Source organism: Oncorhynchus gorbuscha, linkage group LG19, assembly GCF_021184085.1.
Source record: "Oncorhynchus gorbuscha isolate QuinsamMale2020 ecotype Even-year linkage group LG19, OgorEven_v1.0, whole genome shotgun sequence".
NCBI lineage: Eukaryota > Metazoa > Chordata > Actinopteri > Salmoniformes > Salmonidae > Oncorhynchus > Oncorhynchus gorbuscha.
In genome coordinates, this window is record NC_060191.1 from 3,084,173 (window position 1) to 3,104,810 (window position 20,638).

The following is a 20,638-nucleotide window of genomic DNA, read 5'->3' on the forward strand; positions in this document are numbered from 1 at the left end:
GGGAATTGAGGATTAAGGGAGATTTACTAAAAAATGACTGTAAAAGGACCAATTGGATCCTATGTTCATCCAGCGACAGACAGCTCTGGGGGTCGGAGGCGGGATGAAATTGCACACTGATAGTTGATCCTCCTCCTGTCCACCGAGCTAACTAGTTGTGCGGGGTTCACTTTGACTGGGGGGATTGAAAATGGTGTGCATCAGAACCATCCCATGACAAAAATGAACCTGGGATGGTTATTCAGTGGCGTCCTTAATTCCACACTCAAGCTGACGGCAGCAGTGATTATTAGTTAGGTGATGCTCTCGCTTGGCGGTGTTTGATTGCCCATTGTATGCATGCGTATCCCTGCGTGATGGAATTGGGTTTGATGCTGCGTTCAAAACAACTGGGAAGTCTGAAATCTCATACCTCAGTGCGTTCAGAGAACTGGGAACCCGGGGGAAAAACGAGCTCCGCCTGGGAAAATAATTGTTTTGAACGTTCATCCAAGTCGGAAACACGGGCATCTTTCTAGAGCTCCGACCTCAAGATTACCGACGTCATGCTTTGACCTCGTTATTTTACCCCGGAGTTCCCAGTTGTCTTGAAAGCACCAATATCTGGGTACAGTGGCCACTAGCTATATTAAACTGTTATGGTGTTTTTGTCACAACAATAGTTTCACGCAACAGCAGCTGTGAGACATGACAACTAAGAGGCGATTTTGAATTATCATATTTATTTATTTTAGGAAGGGGGGGGTGAATGTTTTGGAGTTAGCCTATTCATATATAGACGTAATTTCTGAAGATTTTCTTGTCCAGATTGCTATTTTCTAAAATGTAATGTAATTGTCTGTGCCTAGAGGGGATGCATTGTATAATAAATATTGGCTTACTGGATAATAAATAGAAAAAACGATTGCCTTCGCATTTCAATCAATATACTGTATCCTCTAACAAGAAATACATCCTGTTTGACATAACACTACGGCGCGTTTTCATTCACATGACAAGGACCGATTCTTTTTTATTATTATTTGACAAAATTATATTATAATATCCACATGTTGTGAGAAAAATACATTTGATGTATTCAAACAGCCTAGGCCTTGGTACCTTGAGTTTGCACCAGTTTTGGCTACATCCTTACTCTAGCTAGTGAAACCTATGATAGGAACTATTGCATCACGTGACTCACCGACTGGCTACAGAGCGTGTCTAGAGAAAGGAAAACGAAACTATTCTGCCCTTTCGTGCTATTTCTAGTGTTAAGAAACTGTAAATACAGACTTTATATGCGTTTTTAATAGGCCTATCCATCATTTCACATTGTAACGTCTGGTATAAAGTGTCTTGAATGGTAGGGGTGCTAGATGTCTCTTTGAAATTGAGAAGCGCTCGTGCGGTATGTTAAAAAAAATACAACAACGTTTTTGGGGGGGATGGTAAAATACATATACTTTTGAGAAATATAGCCATGTGGTTGAATTAGTTTTGTGTTTTGATAGAACGTAACTGTTTATATCTAGACTGTATGAAGTGTAGTCAACTTCTGACCTCGGCAGCGCGCCCGCAGACCTCAAGATCTCTGCCTTTCAAAAGTGACTGAAACCTACTCTCCTTTCTGCTGCCTTCAGGCCAGGTGGTGAGGTAGTAAACCTGTGTTTTATCCCGCGAACTTTCAGGTACGTTCATTGAATTAGTTTGTCTTTCTACTGTCATCGAATCGTTTATGCAAACCACTAAGCATGAATTTGTTTTGTTGACCAGGGCGTATACTCCAATTCTGTAATTCAAATAGAAATGACTCATCAATAATCCAGGAACGGGAACATACCGAAAACAAGGCCGAACAATGTCTGTCTGGTCCATGGGCCAAAGACGTCCTAATATTTGATGCGCAGCTCTGTATATTCATAGTGCCCATGGAAGCAGCAGAGGCAACTGAAGTTGAGCCATGCATGCTGGGTTGTTATTTTGACTGTCTGTTGCCGGCTTGCATTAAGGTCAGCCAGATCCCGCTTTGACCCGGGTCACCTGACCCAGCGCTGCTGCTGCTGCTGTGCTGTCCGTTAACATTGCCGTGAAATAACTCCATCCTGCTCGTGGTTATATTATTAATATGGTGGCATTCATAGCGATCGTTTCGGGAGCAGCATGACAGAAGTTTATGTTGGCTAGCACCATGCCTGGCAGGGCTGAAATCTGAGGAGCAGGGTTGAGTGTGTTCCTGTGGTCGTTTAGCCTAGTCTGTCAAAAGTTAGTGGAGCAACGCCTGTCCTTCACTGACCATCTTGAATCTTTTCTTTCCTTCTGCCTCACTCTCACTTCCTATGTGAAGCTGCAAATCATCTGTTAAACCAGAACTAACAGTGAAGCCACAACCATGAATTATACATTTCTGACCTTTTATACATGGATCTCGTTGTGGCCAATTGGGTCCAACAGCATGTGACACTGGGGCTGTATTGGAGACAGGATGGAGTACAGTGAGACTGTGTGTAATATATATATATATATATATATATATGTGTTATTTGTCATAAGCCCTTTTATCTACACTGTTTTTCTCCCGCCCTTTTCCCATTTCCATCAGGATTTTCCACTAGATTTTGACCAGTCTTATGTCCCTAGTTTCTTCTTCATATTGCTTTATAGTTGGCTCTTTATTTTTTATTTCATGGCTCTTTTCCTCACCCACTCAGTCACTTTTGCTTTCGCTCACACCCATCTCGTCCTGTCTCTCAGGTGCTGACTGCCACTTTGCGATCATCGCCCACCCGGCTGTTCTGCCAGACTGTGTTGTTGCATCAGTATCCAACACAGAGACACATCCTCCTATCTGCTGCGTAACAGGCGGCCCTGGTCCCCCCTCAACCTGCCCCCTGCGCTATGAGCAGAGGACGAGGAGGGCCCCCCATAGAGCATTACCACCGACCCCCTCTCCCCCAACTGCAGGCGAAGCAACAATACTACAGAGCTGGACCCCTGGGATTTCACCCCAGAGCCTCCCCGCAACAGGCCCTACACCCAAACGTCCATTCATACCTGGGCCCAGTTCCCCCTCTTGTACCACCCAGTGCCCACTCTCAGCCTCTCTACCCCTCTGTCCCTCCCCCACCCGGTCACAGCCCAGCCCTGAATCAGCAGAGCTCTTGTCCCAGTGGTCCTAACTCCTTCAGGCAGCAGCAGGTCCACTTCCTGAGGGGACAGAACACTGAGGCTCCCCAGTTTAGGGTGAGCCCCAGAGGAGGTGCAGAGCTTGGGTCGAGGGGGACCGAACGGACTCTATAACGAATCGAACCAGACCCAGGCAGGGTACAGCAGGTTCTCCCAAAACAGCTCTAGGGGGAGAGGGGGATACGGCAGCGAGAGAGGCAGAGGAAACGGTAGGGACTTCAGGTACCCACCCAGTCAGGGACCCCCTAGAGGACCAACCGGCCCTACATTCTGGAACCAGAAGCAGACTTCAACCCAAAAGCAAGGCTTCAACAGACAGTGGAGCCTTCATGCAGACTGTGCTGACAGGCCGTCTTTCTCAGAAGGCTTTCAGAGTTTATCCTTAGACAGAGAGAGGTCCTACAGAGGAAGAGTTGACCGAGGCGACAGCTTTGAACAAGCTTCTGTTGGTAGTAGTAATAATTCAAACAACAAGAGTGTCCCTACATTTCAGCCACCCGACATCCGAGAGCAAGTTTTGCAAGCCTTGGCAGATTTGAGTCCCGGTGAGAAGCTACAAGCAAAGTGTTTGGCGAAAACGCTGCGGTTGCCCAAAAAGTTTATCAACCAGGCCCTTTACGGTCTTGAGCGTGATAAGAAAGCTTCAAAACACGGTGAAAGTCCTCCAGAGTGGACTGTCTACGTAGAACCACAGGTAGAACCGGAAAGTAGAAATTCTGATCCGGAAAGCCCACGTTCCCAACCGAGGGAACATTCTGTGGAGTCACAGGAAAGGCCTTCAGAAGAAGATTGCTCTCACTTCCTGTCTGTGAAGGAGGAGGACGTTGTCATCGACGCTGAGATCCAGCAAATTGAAGCGCAGGGTCCTGAGGGCGACAAAGAAGAAGATTACTACGTAGAATCTGATTCACACTCTTCTTCCTCAGAACCATCTGAGTCCTATCGGCAACATTCCCAGTCCCAAACCCAACAACCCAGTATCAATAGCAGCAGTAACGAAGAGCTTGACCTAGACCTTGACGAGAGCGACATGGCGGACTGCGGCAGTAATCAGAAGGAGTTGATCCTGCAGTATCTGCTGGAGGCAGGGGAGGCCACGGCCCTGGTGATCTCCAAGAACCTGGGCCTGAGGGGCGCCAAGCAGGTCAACCCCACCCTGTACGCCATGGAGAAGCAGGGTGACGTGAGCCGCAACGCAGAGGTGACCCCTCACATCTGGGAGCTATCTGTCCATCGCAGGGAGAGGATGGAGAGGAGCCTCAAGGCCGAGCGCAGCGCCCCTGCAAAGGTCGAAGGAATGGGGTCCGGATTCCAGGCGGTGCCACCCGGATTGGAGTGTCTAGAGGCCAGCGCTGAGGCGGTAGGTGGACACTCACACAGCGAGGGGGTGGTGGGGGGAGTTCGGTTGGGGAATTCATTGACGTCTTCCTGAATTTGGGAGACCCCTTCGCTCACTTGGAGCCCGTCTCCTACGAAGAGTTGGAAGGGGAGGAGGAGTGCGGCAGTTACCCTAGTAGCCCTGCTCCACTTCTTTCTTTCCTCACCTACTTCCTCCTCTTCATCCCTCTATCAGGAGGACGAGTCGAACGGAGGGCAGTGGGCGACCGACGATATCCCCGAATTCCTCAACGCCATCAGCCGGGATGGAGGGGGGACAGTAGCAGTCTCCCTGGCAGCGCCCCCACCTCAGAACCTCCGTGCCAAACTCCAGGAGGTGAGGGCCAAGAACCCCGTCAGCGGCCTGATGGAGTTTGCCCAGTACCAGGGACACAATTGCGAGTTCCTGCTCCTCGACCAATCAGGGCCCTCACATGACCCCAGGTCAGTGAAGTCATAGTGTTCCCAACCAATCATGGTTGGCCATTGCTTGTATGTCTAAGAGAGAACCAGCTGATTGAATTAGCAAATTCATTTTTTTTTAAATGCAAGAGAAAGTGTGACGAAGAAATATCAAAAAATGTGTTGTCCCTGCTCTTTCTCGCTACCTCTCAGTCCCTTGTATTTTTCTCCCTCTCAGATTCCGTATGCAGGTCATGCTGGACGGCAGGTTGTTTCCTGTTGCTGAGGCATCTAATAAAAAGGTGGCTAAGAAAGATGCTGCCGCAGCAACCCTGAGGATTCTGCTGCGTGAGATAGAGGGGGGAGGGGCCGAGGAGGGGCTCACTGCAGGGGTGGACCAGGCCATGGACCCCACCTCTGACGTCCCTGTAAGTCTGAAGTGTGTTCGTGTGTGTGTGGAGGTTAGTAATAATCAATGTCCTCTGTTGTGCTTGATTGTGTTGTAAAGGCCAAAGATTTGTCTCTTTTTTTTCAATCCTTTTCTAACTCTGCTCTCTCCCTCCCTCACTGTCTCGCTCTCCCTCTTTGTCAGGAGGTGGTGGAGGGTCCACCCCAGGCCCTGTCCCGTTCCCTGCCGGGGGGTAAGAACCCCGTGTCCATGCTGATGGAGTACAGTCAGCGCACTGGAAACCCCATCGAGTTCATCAACACTGGACAGGAGGGCCCACCTCACGACCCACGGTATCCATCTGTCTACATCCTCATCAGGGATGGGGTCAATTCCAAATGAAGTCAGTCAATTTAGGAAATAAACTGACATTCCAATTCAATAATTGAAAAAATAGCATCCTTTTTCAATGATTTCTCAATAAACTGAAAAGGAGAAGCTATTTATTTCAAGTTTTCCATTTTTGAATTTAAATTCAAATCACTTCCTGAATTGAGTGACTTCAATTAGAATTGAGCCCAACCCTGCTTCTCATTTTTCTCTCCCTGGTTCTCTCTTCTATACATAAATGAATCAGGAAAGGTGGGCCTGCCCTCACCTCTCTTTCTCTCCCACTGGAGCAGTTATTTGTGTCCTGTATGACTTTCATACTGCAGCAGTCTGCTGACTGGATGATACAACAGCACCTCTGTGTCTCTGCATATAACCTTCCCCAGGCACCTACTGTACTGTCCCGCAGTAATCTGATACTGGGACGTGTGACCATCTTTGTCCCTCTCCCTGATGCCCCCATGTGGTTAGAGAGGAATGTCCTCTTACCTCTCTCACCAATGTATGTTTAGGATGTATAAGTTAGTCTCTGCTCCCTCCTCAGGTTCATGTTCAGGGTGAAGATCGGGGAAAGCCTGTGTGCTGAGAGCTCAGCCCCCAGTAAGAAGGCTGCCAGGCAGCTGGCTGCAGAGGAGGCAGTCAAGGAGTTAATGGCCGACGGGAGACTGCAGCTCAACAAGGTGAGTAAAGGAGCCAAACAAGGGACTGAAAGATGTTTCAACTAAATGGATGGTTCCCTGAAATCAACACTACCCCATCTATTTAGGATTTAGGCTTGTCAAGCTAGCTAGCTGTTTAGCTATGGACTGACAGAATGTCATGAGACCCCGGCATGTGGACTTCTCTCATTGTGCCTCCAGGCCGTAATTCTAAGAAAAGATCCTCCGAACACTAAGATCACTCTTCCCACCTCCTTTCCTCTGTCTTTTCACTGCCTTATCTCTCTTCTCCTCCCTCGCTCTCCATCACCCCATCCTCTCCAGCCCCAGTTTCCCCTGTGTCTGTCTGGTGATGAAGGGGGCTTCATGCCCGCTTGCCCCTCCCTGCCCCCGCTGACAGAGGAGGAGCTGCGTTCTGCCCACGAGGCGGGGGTTGGTGACCTCATCAGCCACCTAAACAACAACGCCGTGTCAGGTCTGCTGGAGTACGCCCGGGCCAGGGGCTTCGCTGCAGAGATACGACTGGTTGGGCAGTCAGGACCACCGCATGAGCCCAAGTCAGTACACACACGAACATACACACTAAGTGTAATTCAGAGTCCACAGCTGTAGAGCTGCGGTAGTCCGGCGGTCCATTGTGACATATAAAACACTATGAAAGCCAATGGTTCAATATTGTAAAACGCGGCTGTGCAAACATGGATGCTTAACTCCCCTCTCTCTCAGGTTTACCTACCAGGCTAAACTAGGGGGTCGCTGGTTCCCTCCTGTCTGTGCTTCCAATAAGAAGCAAGGGAAACAGGAAGCAGCTGATGCAGCTCTGAGGGTTCTGATTGGAGAGGCAGAGAAGGCTGCCCGCACCGGGGAACTAACCCCTGCAGAGGTCAATTTACCTCTCTTACTATACTACTTTTTAAAACTCTGGGTCAGGACCCACAGTGGGCTTTGGGTGTGTTAGAGGTGGGTCGGGAGTGAGAAGACTGCACCTAGAATCATACACTATTTCCTCTTCATTTGGGTTGCTGGTAGGTGATTTTGGGTCTCGGGGGGACAGTGATTTTCTCATTGGGTCTGGAACTGAAAAAGTTGAAGAATGCCTGCTATACTATGAATACACTGTTAATACTATGATTCTGCTAAAACCTACTTCTGTGACTGGTGGGCCGTTCATAACCTGTTATTGTTTCTGTCTCTAGCTGCCACTGAGTGGTGGGACAATCCATGACCAGATCGCCATGTTGAGTCACCAGCGCTTCAACGCCCTCACCACACGCATACAGCACAGTCTTCTGGGAAGGAAGATCCTCGCTACCATCGTCATGAAGAGGGGGGAAGGGCTGGGGACCGTGGTCAGTCTGGGAACAGGTACCGTGTGTGTGTGTGTGTGTGTGTGTGTGTGTGTGTGTGTGTGTGTGTGTGTGTGTGTGTGTGTGTGTGTGTGTGTGTGTGTGTGTGTGTGTGTGTGTGTGTGTGTGTGTGTGTGTACGTACAAGAAAATAACAAGCCTTTTGGAATGATTTTTGTCTCAACCTTTTGAGATAAACAAACAAAAATACATGTATTTTTTCTCTTCAGGAAATCGCTGTGTTAAAGGGGAGGAGCTGAGTCTTAAAGGGGACACCGTTAATGACTGCCACGCAGAAATCATCTCCAGGAGAGGGTTTATCAGGTAGGAAGTTACTGCTGCTTATTTGTCTTCCATTCTGTCCTTTTATATAACCAGTCTTTTCCCCTTCCTCCTTTGCTCTTCGTTTTGATTCCTTTATAGCTACCCTCCCTGCCTTTCTGAAACCTCCCTTTCTCCCTCTACAGGGTGTCATATGTCAGCTGGGAAGTCATTACAGACTATGATGTGTGTTAATGTGACTGTGGAGTCCATTTGGTTAGTTTAGAGTGTATTAATGCCACTTACCAGATCCTCTGTTTCTCCACCAGTCTCCCTTTATTTGTGTGTTTGATCCCAGACACTTTCACTGATCTGAATCACTCAAATATGGATTCTACCTCCCCCTCCAGGTTTCTATATGCTGAGTTGCTGAAGCACTGTGAAGGATCAGAGGACAGCATATTTGAGCCAGCTGAGGAGAACAAGCTCCGGATCAAACCTGACACCACCTTCCACCTCTATATCAGGTGGGCCTACGGAGGATGTCTCTTCCTCGCTTTTTGACCCTTCACCCCATGGCTCATTCTTCTCCACCTACTGTCTTCTCTCCCCTTTCCTTCTGTGCCCTGGAACTCAACTGGGCCACCAACCCACCCCCACACACATGTTGTTCTAGGAGTTTGAGAAGCCAGTGTTTTTTTCTGCATAGTATGTCAAAACAGTAAAATAAAAAATGTCATGTTTAGATAATGATTTCTGGGGTGGAAAAACGTTGTCAATGTAAACTGAAGGCTTAAACCAGATATAAAGTATGTAGAAAAGATAAAGGCGCAATATATAGTGGGGCAAAAAAGTATTTAGTCAGCCACCAATTGTGCAAGTTCTCCCACTTAAAAAGATGAGAAAGGCCTGTAATTTTCATAATAGGTACACTTCAACTATGACAGACAAAACGAGAGAAAAAAAATCCAGAAAATCACATTGTAGGATTTTTAATGAATTTATTTGCAAATTATGGTGGAAAATAAGTATTTGGTCAATAACAAAAGTTTATCTCAATACTTTGTCATTGCCAACAAAGGGTATATAACAGAGGTCAAACGTTTTCTGTAAGTCTTCAAGGTTTTCACACACTGTTGCTGGTATTTTGGCCCATTCCTCCATGCGGATCTCCTCTAGAGCAGTGAGGTTTTGGGGCTGGGCAACACAGACTTTCAACTCCCTCCAAAGATTTTCTATGGGGTTGAGATCTGGAGACTGGCTAGGCCACTCCAGGACCTTGAAATGCTTCTTACGAAGCCATTCCTTCGCTGCCCGGGCGGTGTGTTTGGGATCATTGTCATGCTGAAAGACCCAGCCACGTTTTATCTTCAATGCCCTTGCTGATGGAAGGAGGTTTCAACTCAAAATGTCATGATACATGGCCCCATTCATTCTTTCCTTTACACGTATCAGTCGTCCTGGTCCCTTTGCAGAAAAACAGCCCCAAAGCATGATGTTTCCACCCCCATTCTTCACAGGAGGTATGGTGTTCTTTGGATGCAACTCAACATTCTTTGTCCTCCAAACACAACGAGTTGAGTTTTTACCAAAAAGTTATATTTTGGTTTCATCTGACCATATGACAATCTCCCAATCTTCTTCTGGATCATCCAAATGCTCTCTAGCAAACTTCAGACGGGCCTGGACATGTACTGGCTTAAGCAGGGGGACACGTCTGGCACTGCAGGATTTGAGTCCCTGGCGGCGTAGTGTGTTACTGATGGTAGGCTTTGTTACTTTGGTCCCAGCTCTCTGCAGGTCATTTACTAGGTCCCCCCGTGTGGTTCTGGGATTTTTGCTCACCGTTCTTGTGATCATTTTGACCCCACGGGGTGAGATCTTGCGTGGAGCCCCAGATCGAGGGAGTTTATCAGTGGTCTTGTATGTCTTCCATTTCCTAATAATTGCTCCCACAGTTGATTTCTTCAAACCAAGCTGCTTGCCTATTGCATATTCAGTCTTCCCAGCCTGGTGCAGGTCTACAATTTTGTTTCTGGTGTCCTTTTGATAGCTATTTGGTCTTGTCCATAGTGGAGTTTGGAGTGTGACTGTTTGAGGTTGTGGACTGGTGTCTTTTATACTGATAACAAGTTCAAACAGGTGCCATTAATACAGGTAACGAGTGGAGGACAAAGGAGCCTCTTGAAGAAGGTCTGTGAGAGCCAGAAATCTTGCTTGTTTGTAGGTGACCATAAATTCATTAAAAATCCTACAATGTGATTTTCTGGATTTTTTTTCTCATTTTGTCTGTCATAGTTGAAGTGTACCTATGATGAAAATTACAGGCCTTTCTCATCTTTATAAGTGAGAGAACTTGCACAATTGGTGGCTGACTAAATACTTTTTTGCCCCACTGTATATCTCCCTCTCTCTCTCTACCTCTACCTCTCTCGCTCTACCTCTCTCGCTCTACCTCTCCCTCCCTCTCTCACTCTCTATCGCGTGCCCTTCCCCTCTCGCGCTCTACCTCTTTCCCTCTCGCGCTCTACCTCTTTCCCTCTCGCGCTCTACCTCTTTCCCTCTCGCGCTCTACCTCTTTCCCTCTCGCGCTCTACCTCTTTCCCTCTCGCGCTCTACCTCTTTTCCTCTCGCGCTCTACCTCTTTCCCTCTCGCGCTCTACCTCTTTCCCTCTCGCGCTCTACCTCTTTCCCTCTCGCGCTCTACCTCTTTCCCTCTCGCGCTCTACCTCTTTCCCTCTCGCGCTCTACCTCTTTCCCTCTCGCGCCCTACCTCTCTCTCTCGTGCCCTACCGCTCTACCTCTCTCGTGCCCTACCGCTCTACCTCTCTCGTGCCCTACCGCTCTACCTCTCTCGTGCCCTACCGCTCTACCTCTCTCGTGCCCTACTGCTCTACATCTCTCGCGCCCTACCGCTCTACCTCTCTCATGCCCTACCGCTCTACCTCTCTCGCGCTCTACCTCTCTCGCGCTCTACCTCTCTCGCGCTCTACCGCTCTCGCGCCCTACCTCTCTCACTCTATCTCTCGTGCGCTCTACCGCTCTACCTCTTCCCCCCTCGCGCTCTACCTCTTCCCCCTCGCGCTCTACCTCTTCCCCCTCTACCTCTCTCGCCCTACCGCTCTACCTCTTCCCCCCTCGCGCTCTACCTCTTCCCCTACGCACTACCTCTTCCCCCTCGCGCTCTACCTCTTCCCCCCTCGCGCTCTACCTCTTCCCCCTCGCGCTCTACCTCTTCCCCCCTCGCGCTCTACCTCTTCCCCCTCGCTCTACCTCTTCCCCTCGCGCTCTACCTCTTCCCCCTCGCCCTACCGCTCTACCTCTTCCCCCTCGCGCTCTACCTCTTCCCCCTCGCGCTCTACCTCTTCCCCCTCGCGCTCTACCTCTTCCCCCTCGCGCTCTACCTCTTCCCCCCTCGCGCTCTACCTCTTCCCCCTCGCGCTCTACCTCTTCCCCCTCGCGCTCTACCTCTTCCCCCTCGCGCTCTACCTCTTCCCCCCGCTCGCGCTCTACCTCTTCCCCCTCGCGCTCTACCTCTTCCCCCCTCGCGCTCTACCTCTTCCCCCCGCGCTCTACCTCTTCCCCCCTCGCGCTCTACCTCTTCCCCCCCCTCGCGCTCTACCCCCCTCTTCCCCCCTCGCGCTCTACCTCTTCCCCCTCGCGCTCTACCTCTTCCCCCCCTCGCGCTCTACCTCTCCCCCAGTACTGCTCCGTGCGGAGACGGGGCGTTGTTTGATAAGTCATGCAGCGAGGACGCGGGGGACGGCCAGGGCCACCAGCCCCTGTTTGAGAACGCCAAGCAGGGCAAGCTGCGCACCAAGGTGGAGAATGGTGAGTTACAGCCAGATGCCATCTGCAGCACCGTTCCATGAGGACCCCCTCTGTTACTGAGGACAAGCACATAGAGCCACCATGTTGCTTAACTCCCTTCTCTGCAGGCCAAACAGAGCATGACTACACATTCACACCTCATTTGCTGCTGCTGCCACAAACACACCTGGTAGAAAGGACAAATATCCCAACGGATTTGAATGTTCCAGTCTAGAGCATGGACTGTGTGATTCTAGTGTACCACTGGCTCTCTCATACACCCTATTCCTCATACTGCATGGCTTTGTCTTTGGAGTCAAAAGTATGCCTCAAGGGTGTTTGTGCCATGTGTAGGTGAGGGCACCATCCCGGTAGAGTCATCGACCATCGTGCCCACCTGGGACGGCATCCAGCACGGCGAGCGTCTGAGGACCATGAGCTGTAGCGACAAGATCCTTCGCTGGAACGTCCTGGGACTGCAGGGAGCCCTGCTCTCCCACTTCCTCCATCCTATCTACCTGGCTTCAATCACCCTGGGTGAGGACGGAACGATAGCACATAGAGGGAGATTGGTGGAAGGGGAGATGAGGGAGGGGACAGTAAACATTTGAGGGAGGTTTGATTTGAAAAAGAGTGAGGGAGGATAGATTGAGTGTGGGAGTAAGGGGGGGGCGGGATTAACGGTCACCATTGGCTTCAGCCATGTTTTAAAAAACTCCACTCATAAGTAGACAACATCTCAATCCCAAACTACATTGTCCTTAGCTGGTCATGACTCCTACAGTATAACTATCCACCCAGACAGTCCCTGACTGACTCTGTCCTTATACTGTAGGAATCATGATAAGCTAACTATCCACCCAGACAGTCCCTGACTGACTCTGTCCTTATACTGTAGCAGTCATGACCAGCTAACTATCTACCCAGACAGTCCCTGACTGACTCTGTCCTTATACTGTAGGAATCATGATAAGCTAACTATCCACCCAGACAGTCCCTGACTGACTCTGTCCTTATACTGTAGGAATCATGATAAGCTAACTATCCACCCAGACAGTCCCTGTCCTTATACTGTAGGAATCATGACCAGATAACTATCTACCCAGACAGTCCCTGACTGACTCTGTCCTTATACTGTAGGAATCATGACCAGATAACTATCAACCCAGACAGTCCCTGGCTGACTCTGTCCTTATACTGTAGGAATCATGATAAGCTAACTATCCACCCAGACAGTCCCTGACTGACTCTGTCCTTATACTGTAGGAATCATGATAAGCTAACTATCCACCCAGACAGTCCCTGACTGACTCTGTCCTTATACTGTAGGAATCATGACCAGCTAACTATCCACCCAGACAGTCCCTGGCTGACTCTGTCCTTATACTGTAGGAATCATGACCAGCTAACTATCCACCCAGACAGTCCCTGTCCTTATACTGTAGGAATCATGACCAGCTAACTATCCACCCAGACAGTCCCTGTCCTTATACTGTAGGAATCATGACCAGCTAACTATTCACCCAGACAGTCCCTGGCTGACTCTGTCCTTATACTGTAGGAATCATGATAAGCTAACTATCAACCCAGACAGTCCCTGACTGACTCTGTCCTTATACTGTAGGAATCATGACCAGCTAACTATCCACCCAGACAGTCCCTGGCTGACTCTGTCCTTATACTGTAGGAATCATGATAAGCTAACTATCAACCCAGACAGTCCCTGGCTGACTCTGTCCTTATACTGTAGGAATCATGATAAGCTAACTATCCACCCAGACAGTCCCTGACTGACTCTGTCCTTATACTGTAGGAATCATGACCAGCTAACTATCCACCCAGACAGTCCCTGACCTTATACTGTAGGAATCATGACCAGCTAACTATCCACCCAGACAGTCCCTGTCCTTATACTGTAGGAATCATGACCAGCTAACTATCCACCCAGACAGTCCCTGTCCTTATACTGTAGGAATCATGACCAGCTAACTATCCACCCAGACAGTCCCTGTCCTTATACTGTAGGAATCATGACCAGCTAACTATTCACCCAGACAGTCCCTGTCCTTATACTGTATGAGTCATGACCAGCTAACTATTCACCCAGACAGTCTCTGTCCTTATACTGTAGGAATCATGACCAGCTAACTATCCACCCAGACAGTCCCTGTCCTTATACTGTAGGAATCATGACCAGCTAACTATCCACCCAGACAGTCCCTGTCCTTATACTGTAGGAATCATGACCAGCTAACTATTCACCCAGACAGTCCCTGTCCTTATACTGTAGGAATCATGACCAGCTAACTATTCACCCAGACAGTCCCTGTCCTTATACTGTAGGAATCATGACCAGCTAACTATCCACCCAGACAGTCCCTGTCCTTATACTGTAGGAATCATGACCAGCTAACTATCCACCCAGACAGTCCCTGTCCTTATACTGTAGGAATCATGACCAGCTAACTATTCACCCAGACAGTCCCTGTCCTTATACTGTAGGAATCATGATAAGCTAACTATCCACCCAGACAGTCCCTGACTGACTCTGTCCTTATACTGTAGGAATCATGATAAGCTAACTATCCACCCAGACAGTCCCTGTCCTTATACTGTAGGAATCATGACCAGATAACTATCTACCCAGACAGTCCCTGACTGACTCTGTCCTTATACTGTAGGAATCATGACCAGATAACTATCAACCCAGACAGTCCCTGGCTGACTCTGTCCTTATACTGTAGGAATCATGATAAGCTAACTATCCACCCAGACAGTCCCTGACTGACTCTGTCCTTATACTGTAGGAATCATGATAAGCTAACTATCCACCCAGACAGTCCCTGACTGACTCTGTCCTTATACTGTAGGAATCATGACCAGCTAACTATCCACCCAGACAGTCCCTGGCTGACTCTGTCCTTATACTGTAGGAATCATGACCAGCTAACTATCCACCCAGACAGTCCCTGTCCTTATACTGTAGGAATCATGACCAGCTAACTATCCACCCAGACAGTCCCTGTCCTTATACTGTAGGAATCATGACCAGCTAACTATTCACCCAGACAGTCCCTGGCTGACTCTGTCCTTATACTGTAGGAATCATGATAAGCTAACTATCAACCCAGACAGTCCCTGACTGACTCTGTCCTTATACTGTAGGAATCATGACCAGCTAACTATCCACCCAGACAGTCCCTGGCTGACTCTGTCCTTATACTGTAGGAATCATGATAAGCTAACTATCAACCCAGACAGTCCCTGGCTGACTCTGTCCTTATACTGTAGGAATCATGATAAGCTAACTATCCACCCAGACAGTCCCTGACTGACTCTGTCCTTATACTGTAGGAATCATGACCAGCTAACTATCCACCCAGACAGTCCCTGACCTTATACTGTAGGAATCATGACCAGCTAACTATCCACCCAGACAGTCCCTGTCCTTATACTGTAGGAATCATGACCAGCTAACTATCCACCCAGACAGTCCCTGTCCTTATACTGTAGGAATCATGACCAGCTAACTATCCACCCAGACAGTCCCTGTCCTTATACTGTAGGAATCATGACCAGCTAACTATTCACCCAGACAGTCCCTGTCCTTATACTGTATGAGTCATGACCAGCTAACTATTCACCCAGACAGTCTCTGTCCTTATACTGTAGGAATCATGACCAGCTAACTATCCACCCAGACAGTCCCTGTCCTTATACTGTAGGAATCATGACCAGCTAACTATTCACCCAGACAGTCCCTGTCCTTATACTGTAGGAATCATGACCAGCTAACTATCCACCCAGACAGTCCCTGTCCTTATACTGTAGGAATCATGACCAGCTAACTATTCACCCAGACAGTCCCTGTCCTTATACTGTAGGAATCATGACCAGCTAACTATCCACCCAGACAGTCCCTGTCCTTATACTGTAGGAATCATGACCAGCTAACTATCCACCCAGACAGTCCCTGTCCTTATACTGTAGGAATCATGACCAGCTAACTATCCACCCAGACAGTCCCTGTCCTTATACTGTAGGAATCATGACCAGCTAACTATTCACCCAGACAGTCCCTGTCCTTATACTGTAGGAATCATGACCAGCTAACTATTCACCCAGACAGTCCCTGTCCTTATACTGTAGGAATCATGACCAGCTAACTATCCACCCAGACAGTCCCTGTCCTTATACTGTAGGAATCATGACCAGCTAACTATCCACCCAGACAGTCCCTGTCCTTATACTGTAGGAATCATGACCAGCTAACTATTCACCCAGACAGTCCCTGTCCTTATACTGTAGGAATCATGACCAGCTAACTATTCACCCAGACAGTCCCTGTCCTTATACTGTAGGAATCATGACCAGCTAACTATTCACCCAGACAGTCCCTGTCCTTATACTGTATGAGTCATGACCAGATAAATATCCACCCAGATACTCCCTGACTGACCCCTCAGACATCCATCTCTTTACTCACCTCTCCTTGTCAGAGTACTCTATGATGTGATCAGCCTTGTTAACATGGAAATACACTGACTCACACACTCTTGTCATTCTCTTTCTCTCCCTTTTTCTTTCCCTGTCACTCTCTGCCCCCCTCTGTCTCGCCCCCCCTCCTCTCTCGTACCCCTTCCTCTCTATCTTCTGTTTTTGTTTTTCCTGTCCTTGTCTCTTATATTTGTCCTTCCAGGCTACCTGTACAGCCATGGCCACCTGACACGTGCTGTCTGCTGCCGATTGGCCAGAGACGGCGAAGTCTTCTCCAAGAGTCTACCTGCTCCCTACACACTCAACCACCCCGAGGTACACATACAGAAACACTCAACCACCCCAAGGTACACGTACAGAAACACACTCAACCACCCCGAGGTACACGCACAGAAACACACTCAACCACCCCGAGGTACATGTACAGAAACACACTCAACCACCCCGAGGTACACGTACAGAAACACACTCAACCACCCCGAGGTACACGTACAGAAACACACTCAACCACCCCGAGGTACACGTACAGAAACACACTCAACCACCCCGAGGTATACGTACAGTACACACACAGAAGCACACTCAACCGCCCCGAGGTACACGTACAGAAACACACTCAACCGCCCCGAGGTACACAGTACACAAACAGCCGCTCCAAGCTTCCAGCATAGCCATTAACGCAGACACAAACATTGCGTTCCGCTCTGTTTAAAATGGTTGATTCATCTGAGAGGATTTATTTAGTCTAATTTTAAATTATACCTGTTATTGCAGGTTTAGTGAAATGCCTATAATTGAACACTCTTCCTCTCCCTTTACTCCTCTCCATCACTCCATCTCTGTCTCCCTTCAGGTGGGCAGGGTGAGTGTGTATGACTCGACACGTCACACAGGGAAGACCAAGGAGTCCAGCGTGAACTGGAGCCAGCCAGACCACATCACTGTGGAGGTGCTGGATGGGACCAAGGGCAAACTGGACGGGTACGCACCCCGCACCACAACTAGAACCAGACCCTCAGACCTCATCCACCCTCATCCAGATAGCTGCACCAGGTGGTTAACCTGGGCTACACAGGGCCCCATTTCAGTAGAATAGCGATCACTATTTATACTCCATATCGAGTAGTGGCATTTAATTCATATGAAAAACATGTTGAAAATGTTTCAATCCCAGCGCAGTATCTTCTGTGTATTCCTAAACCCCGTTTGTCTTCCCTCTAGCCCCAAACTGGACGTGTCGCGGGTCTCCAAGTCCAACATCTTCCGTCAATTCCGGTTGTTATGCCAACAGTGCGGGCGCCAGGACCTGCTGGCTCTCCCGTCTTACGCCCAAGCCAAGATGGCCGCCATGTCCTTCCAGGTCGCCAAGCAGCAGTTCTTCGATGCGCTCGGTAGCCATGGTTACGGTGCCTGGATTGGCAAGCCATTGGAGGAGAAGAGCTTTGACGAAGCGGCGGCCTCTGATGGCCAAGGGGCAGGAAGTGTTGCTAATAGCAACCAGGGATACAACAACAACAATAGCTATGGAAGCACAACCACTGACTATAACAGCAGCCAGTGGGGTAGTAGTGCGTACACACAGGCCATGTAGAAAGGAGGGAGAAGGGAGGGTTGGCTAGAGATGGAAGGACATGAGCCTGGAGGACGGGGGGAAGGGAGGAGAGGAAAGAGGAGCTGACAGCAAGTACTGGATCTTCTTGAAAGGGGTAGAGGTCAGACAGATTGGAAAGGACAGAGTTACTGAGATGGAGGGAGGGAAGGGGACAACAGGCCAACCCAAGGGGTGAGGGTCAGACAGCAGCAAGAGAGATGGAGAGAGAAGGGGTTGCTACTGCTACACAAAAGCAAAAGAATATAGAGAGGGGAGAATAGGGGGTTAGTAAGCATGATGACTGTGATGTAGTGACATTCAGAACTGCATAGCATGCACTACTGCTCCACTGTAACAGTAGCCCCAGGACACTCTATCCTCACATGTACATACAGGACAAACCCTCCCTGCCCTCACGCACACAGCCCTGTCTCTCTAGTTCAGACACCCTACACCTGACCCTGTCCTACTCGCCAGCCAGCCATTCAATCACGCATGACTAGTTTAATCTGTACTTATCAGCCTGAGCATGGATAGTAGTGATCACACTTTATATATATATATATATAAACCAGCCCTGTAACGTTTAGCTACTCCCCGACCTAGTAACCCACCCCTTTACACTGTGTTAATGCTATGGCTACGTCTACAGGTCACAGCCTGGTCCATCCCATAACTCTCCACTGTAACATAGATTTGATGACTAACTAGCCTAGATCATAATGATTCTGTTATTGTTGTGTCCTATGTGGTGTGTATCGCTATTGTTCTTGAGGTTTTTGGTGTTGCCACTCGAGGGCCACGTCAGAAAGGACAACGGTGACGTTGAGAACTGCTGAGAACAAGTAAATCAGCTACTTGTTTTCATTTTAGGATTCATGTTAGGGGGGGGGGTCAAAGTTCAGGTTAGGATAAGTGATTACTCGTAGTTGTGATAAAAAAAGAGAAGAAAGGCTTTGCACTCTTGTCCTTCCTAGCGTGGCCAGAATGTGGCCAGCAGGTTTTATGCGGACAGGGAGAAAGACTGGTTTGTTTTTATGTTTTAGTTCAGTCTGATCAAATACATTCATGGGTGAAGCAATATATACATCATGTACATACAAATACATAAATACACAGATGTATATGCAATAACAATGTTTGTGTAGGGTATGTATATATCTCTGTGTGTGTATGTATATGTATATATTATGTATATATTTTGTAAGTCATGCCTAAAATTGATTTTCTATTGACTATTTTTTTGAAACGTTTTATCAAGTGGATGACAGAAAGCATTTTGTTTTATTATGTATGGAAATTCTGTCAAGTTTTAAGTGATTATAAAGACCGGCTTTGTAAAAGCTGAAATGTGTGTTTGTCTTTTTTTAAATGTATACGAAAGCCCTCATAACTGTGAAAATAGACTGTTAGCCAAGTATAAACACTACAGTCAGCACACTTGAGAATGTTTGTGTGTTTCTTCAGTCTTGTTTGTCTCTTGTGCAGAAAGGGGTAATTGGGCATTGAAGCGATGGAATCCATAGAGGTGTGTGTGTTATAGATTCTACTGTTTTCAAAGAGGATGTCTGGTGGAGGGTTGATTTTCTTTACACAACACTGATGCAGTGAATGGAATGAGTGCGTTTACCTGTTATTCAGTCCCTCAGTGGGACTGTGAGGGCATGTTACATCAGTGTCTGTCTTGTTGATATTCCCTGACAGCTGAGTATTGCCAGGACCAGGGAGCTGTGAGTCTGGCTGAACTGAATATTGCCAGGCTAGTACCAGGGAGCTGTGAGTCTGGCTGAACTGAATATTGCCAGGCTAGGACCAGGGAGCTGTGAGTCTGGCTGAACTGAATATTGCCAGGCTAGGACCAGGGAGCTGTGAGTCTGGCTGAACTGAATATTGCCAGGCTAGGACCAGGGAGCTGTGAGTCTGGCTGAACTGAATATTGCCAGGCTAGGACCAGGGAGCTGTGAGTGGCTGAACTGAATATTGCCAGGCTAGGACCAGGGAGCTGTGAGTCTGGCTGAACTGAATATTGCCAGGCTAGGACCAGGGAGCTGTGAGTCTGGCTGAACTGAATATTGCCAGGCTAGGACCAGGGAGCTGTGAGTCTGGCTGAACTGAATATTGCCAGGCTAGGACCAGGGAGCTGTGAGTCTGGCTGAACTGAATATTGCCAGGCTAGGCCCAGGGAGCTGTGAGTCTGGCTGAACTGAATATTGCCTGGCTAGGCCCAGGGAGCTGTGAGTCTGGCTGAACTGAATATTGCCAGGTTAGGCCCAGTGAGCTGTGAGTCTGGCTGAACTGAATATTGCCAGGCTAGGCCCAGGGAGATGTGAGTCTGGCTGAACTGAATATTGACAGGCCCAGGGAGCTGTGAGTCTGGCTGAACTGAATATTGCCAGGCTAGGCCCGGGGAGCTGCGAGTCTGGCTGAACTGAATATTGCCAGGCTAGGCCCAGTGAGCTGCGAGTCTGGCTGAACTGAATATTGCCAGGCTAGGCCCAGGGAGCTGTGAGTCTGGCTGAACTGAATATTGCCAGGCTAGGCCCAGGGAGCTGTGAGTCTGGCTGAACTGAATATTCCCAGGCTAGGCCCAGGGAGCTGTGAGTCTGGCTGAACTGAATATTGCAAGGCTAGGCCCAGGGAGATGTGAGTCTGGCTGAACTGAATATTGCCAGGCTAGGACCAGGGAGCTGTGAGTCTGGCTGAACTGAATATTGCCAGGCTAGGCCCAGGGAGATGTGAGTCTGGCTGAACTG

At 48.7% G+C, this 20,638-nt stretch overlaps 1 protein-coding gene across 1 annotated transcript; it reads left to right on the forward strand.

The window, feature by feature from the left end:
- The first annotated feature begins 1,196 nt into the window (after positions 1 to 1,196).
- On the forward strand, positions 1,197 to 19,239 carry LOC124005167 (double-stranded RNA-specific adenosine deaminase-like). The gene is given in 17 exon segments (XM_046314159.1): positions 1,197 to 1,670; positions 2,734 to 3,276; positions 3,278 to 4,525; positions 4,739 to 4,986; positions 5,183 to 5,372; positions 5,537 to 5,685; positions 6,267 to 6,402; positions 6,706 to 6,938; positions 7,108 to 7,264; positions 7,578 to 7,746; positions 7,957 to 8,050; positions 8,398 to 8,514; positions 11,691 to 11,818; positions 12,152 to 12,334; positions 16,497 to 16,609; positions 17,148 to 17,275; positions 17,516 to 19,239. Coding segments are annotated over 16 exon segments (4,062 nt in total). The 5' UTR covers positions 1,197 to 1,670; positions 2,734 to 2,877; the 3' UTR covers positions 17,886 to 19,239.
- The last annotated feature ends 1,399 nt before the right edge of the window (positions 19,240 to 20,638 follow it).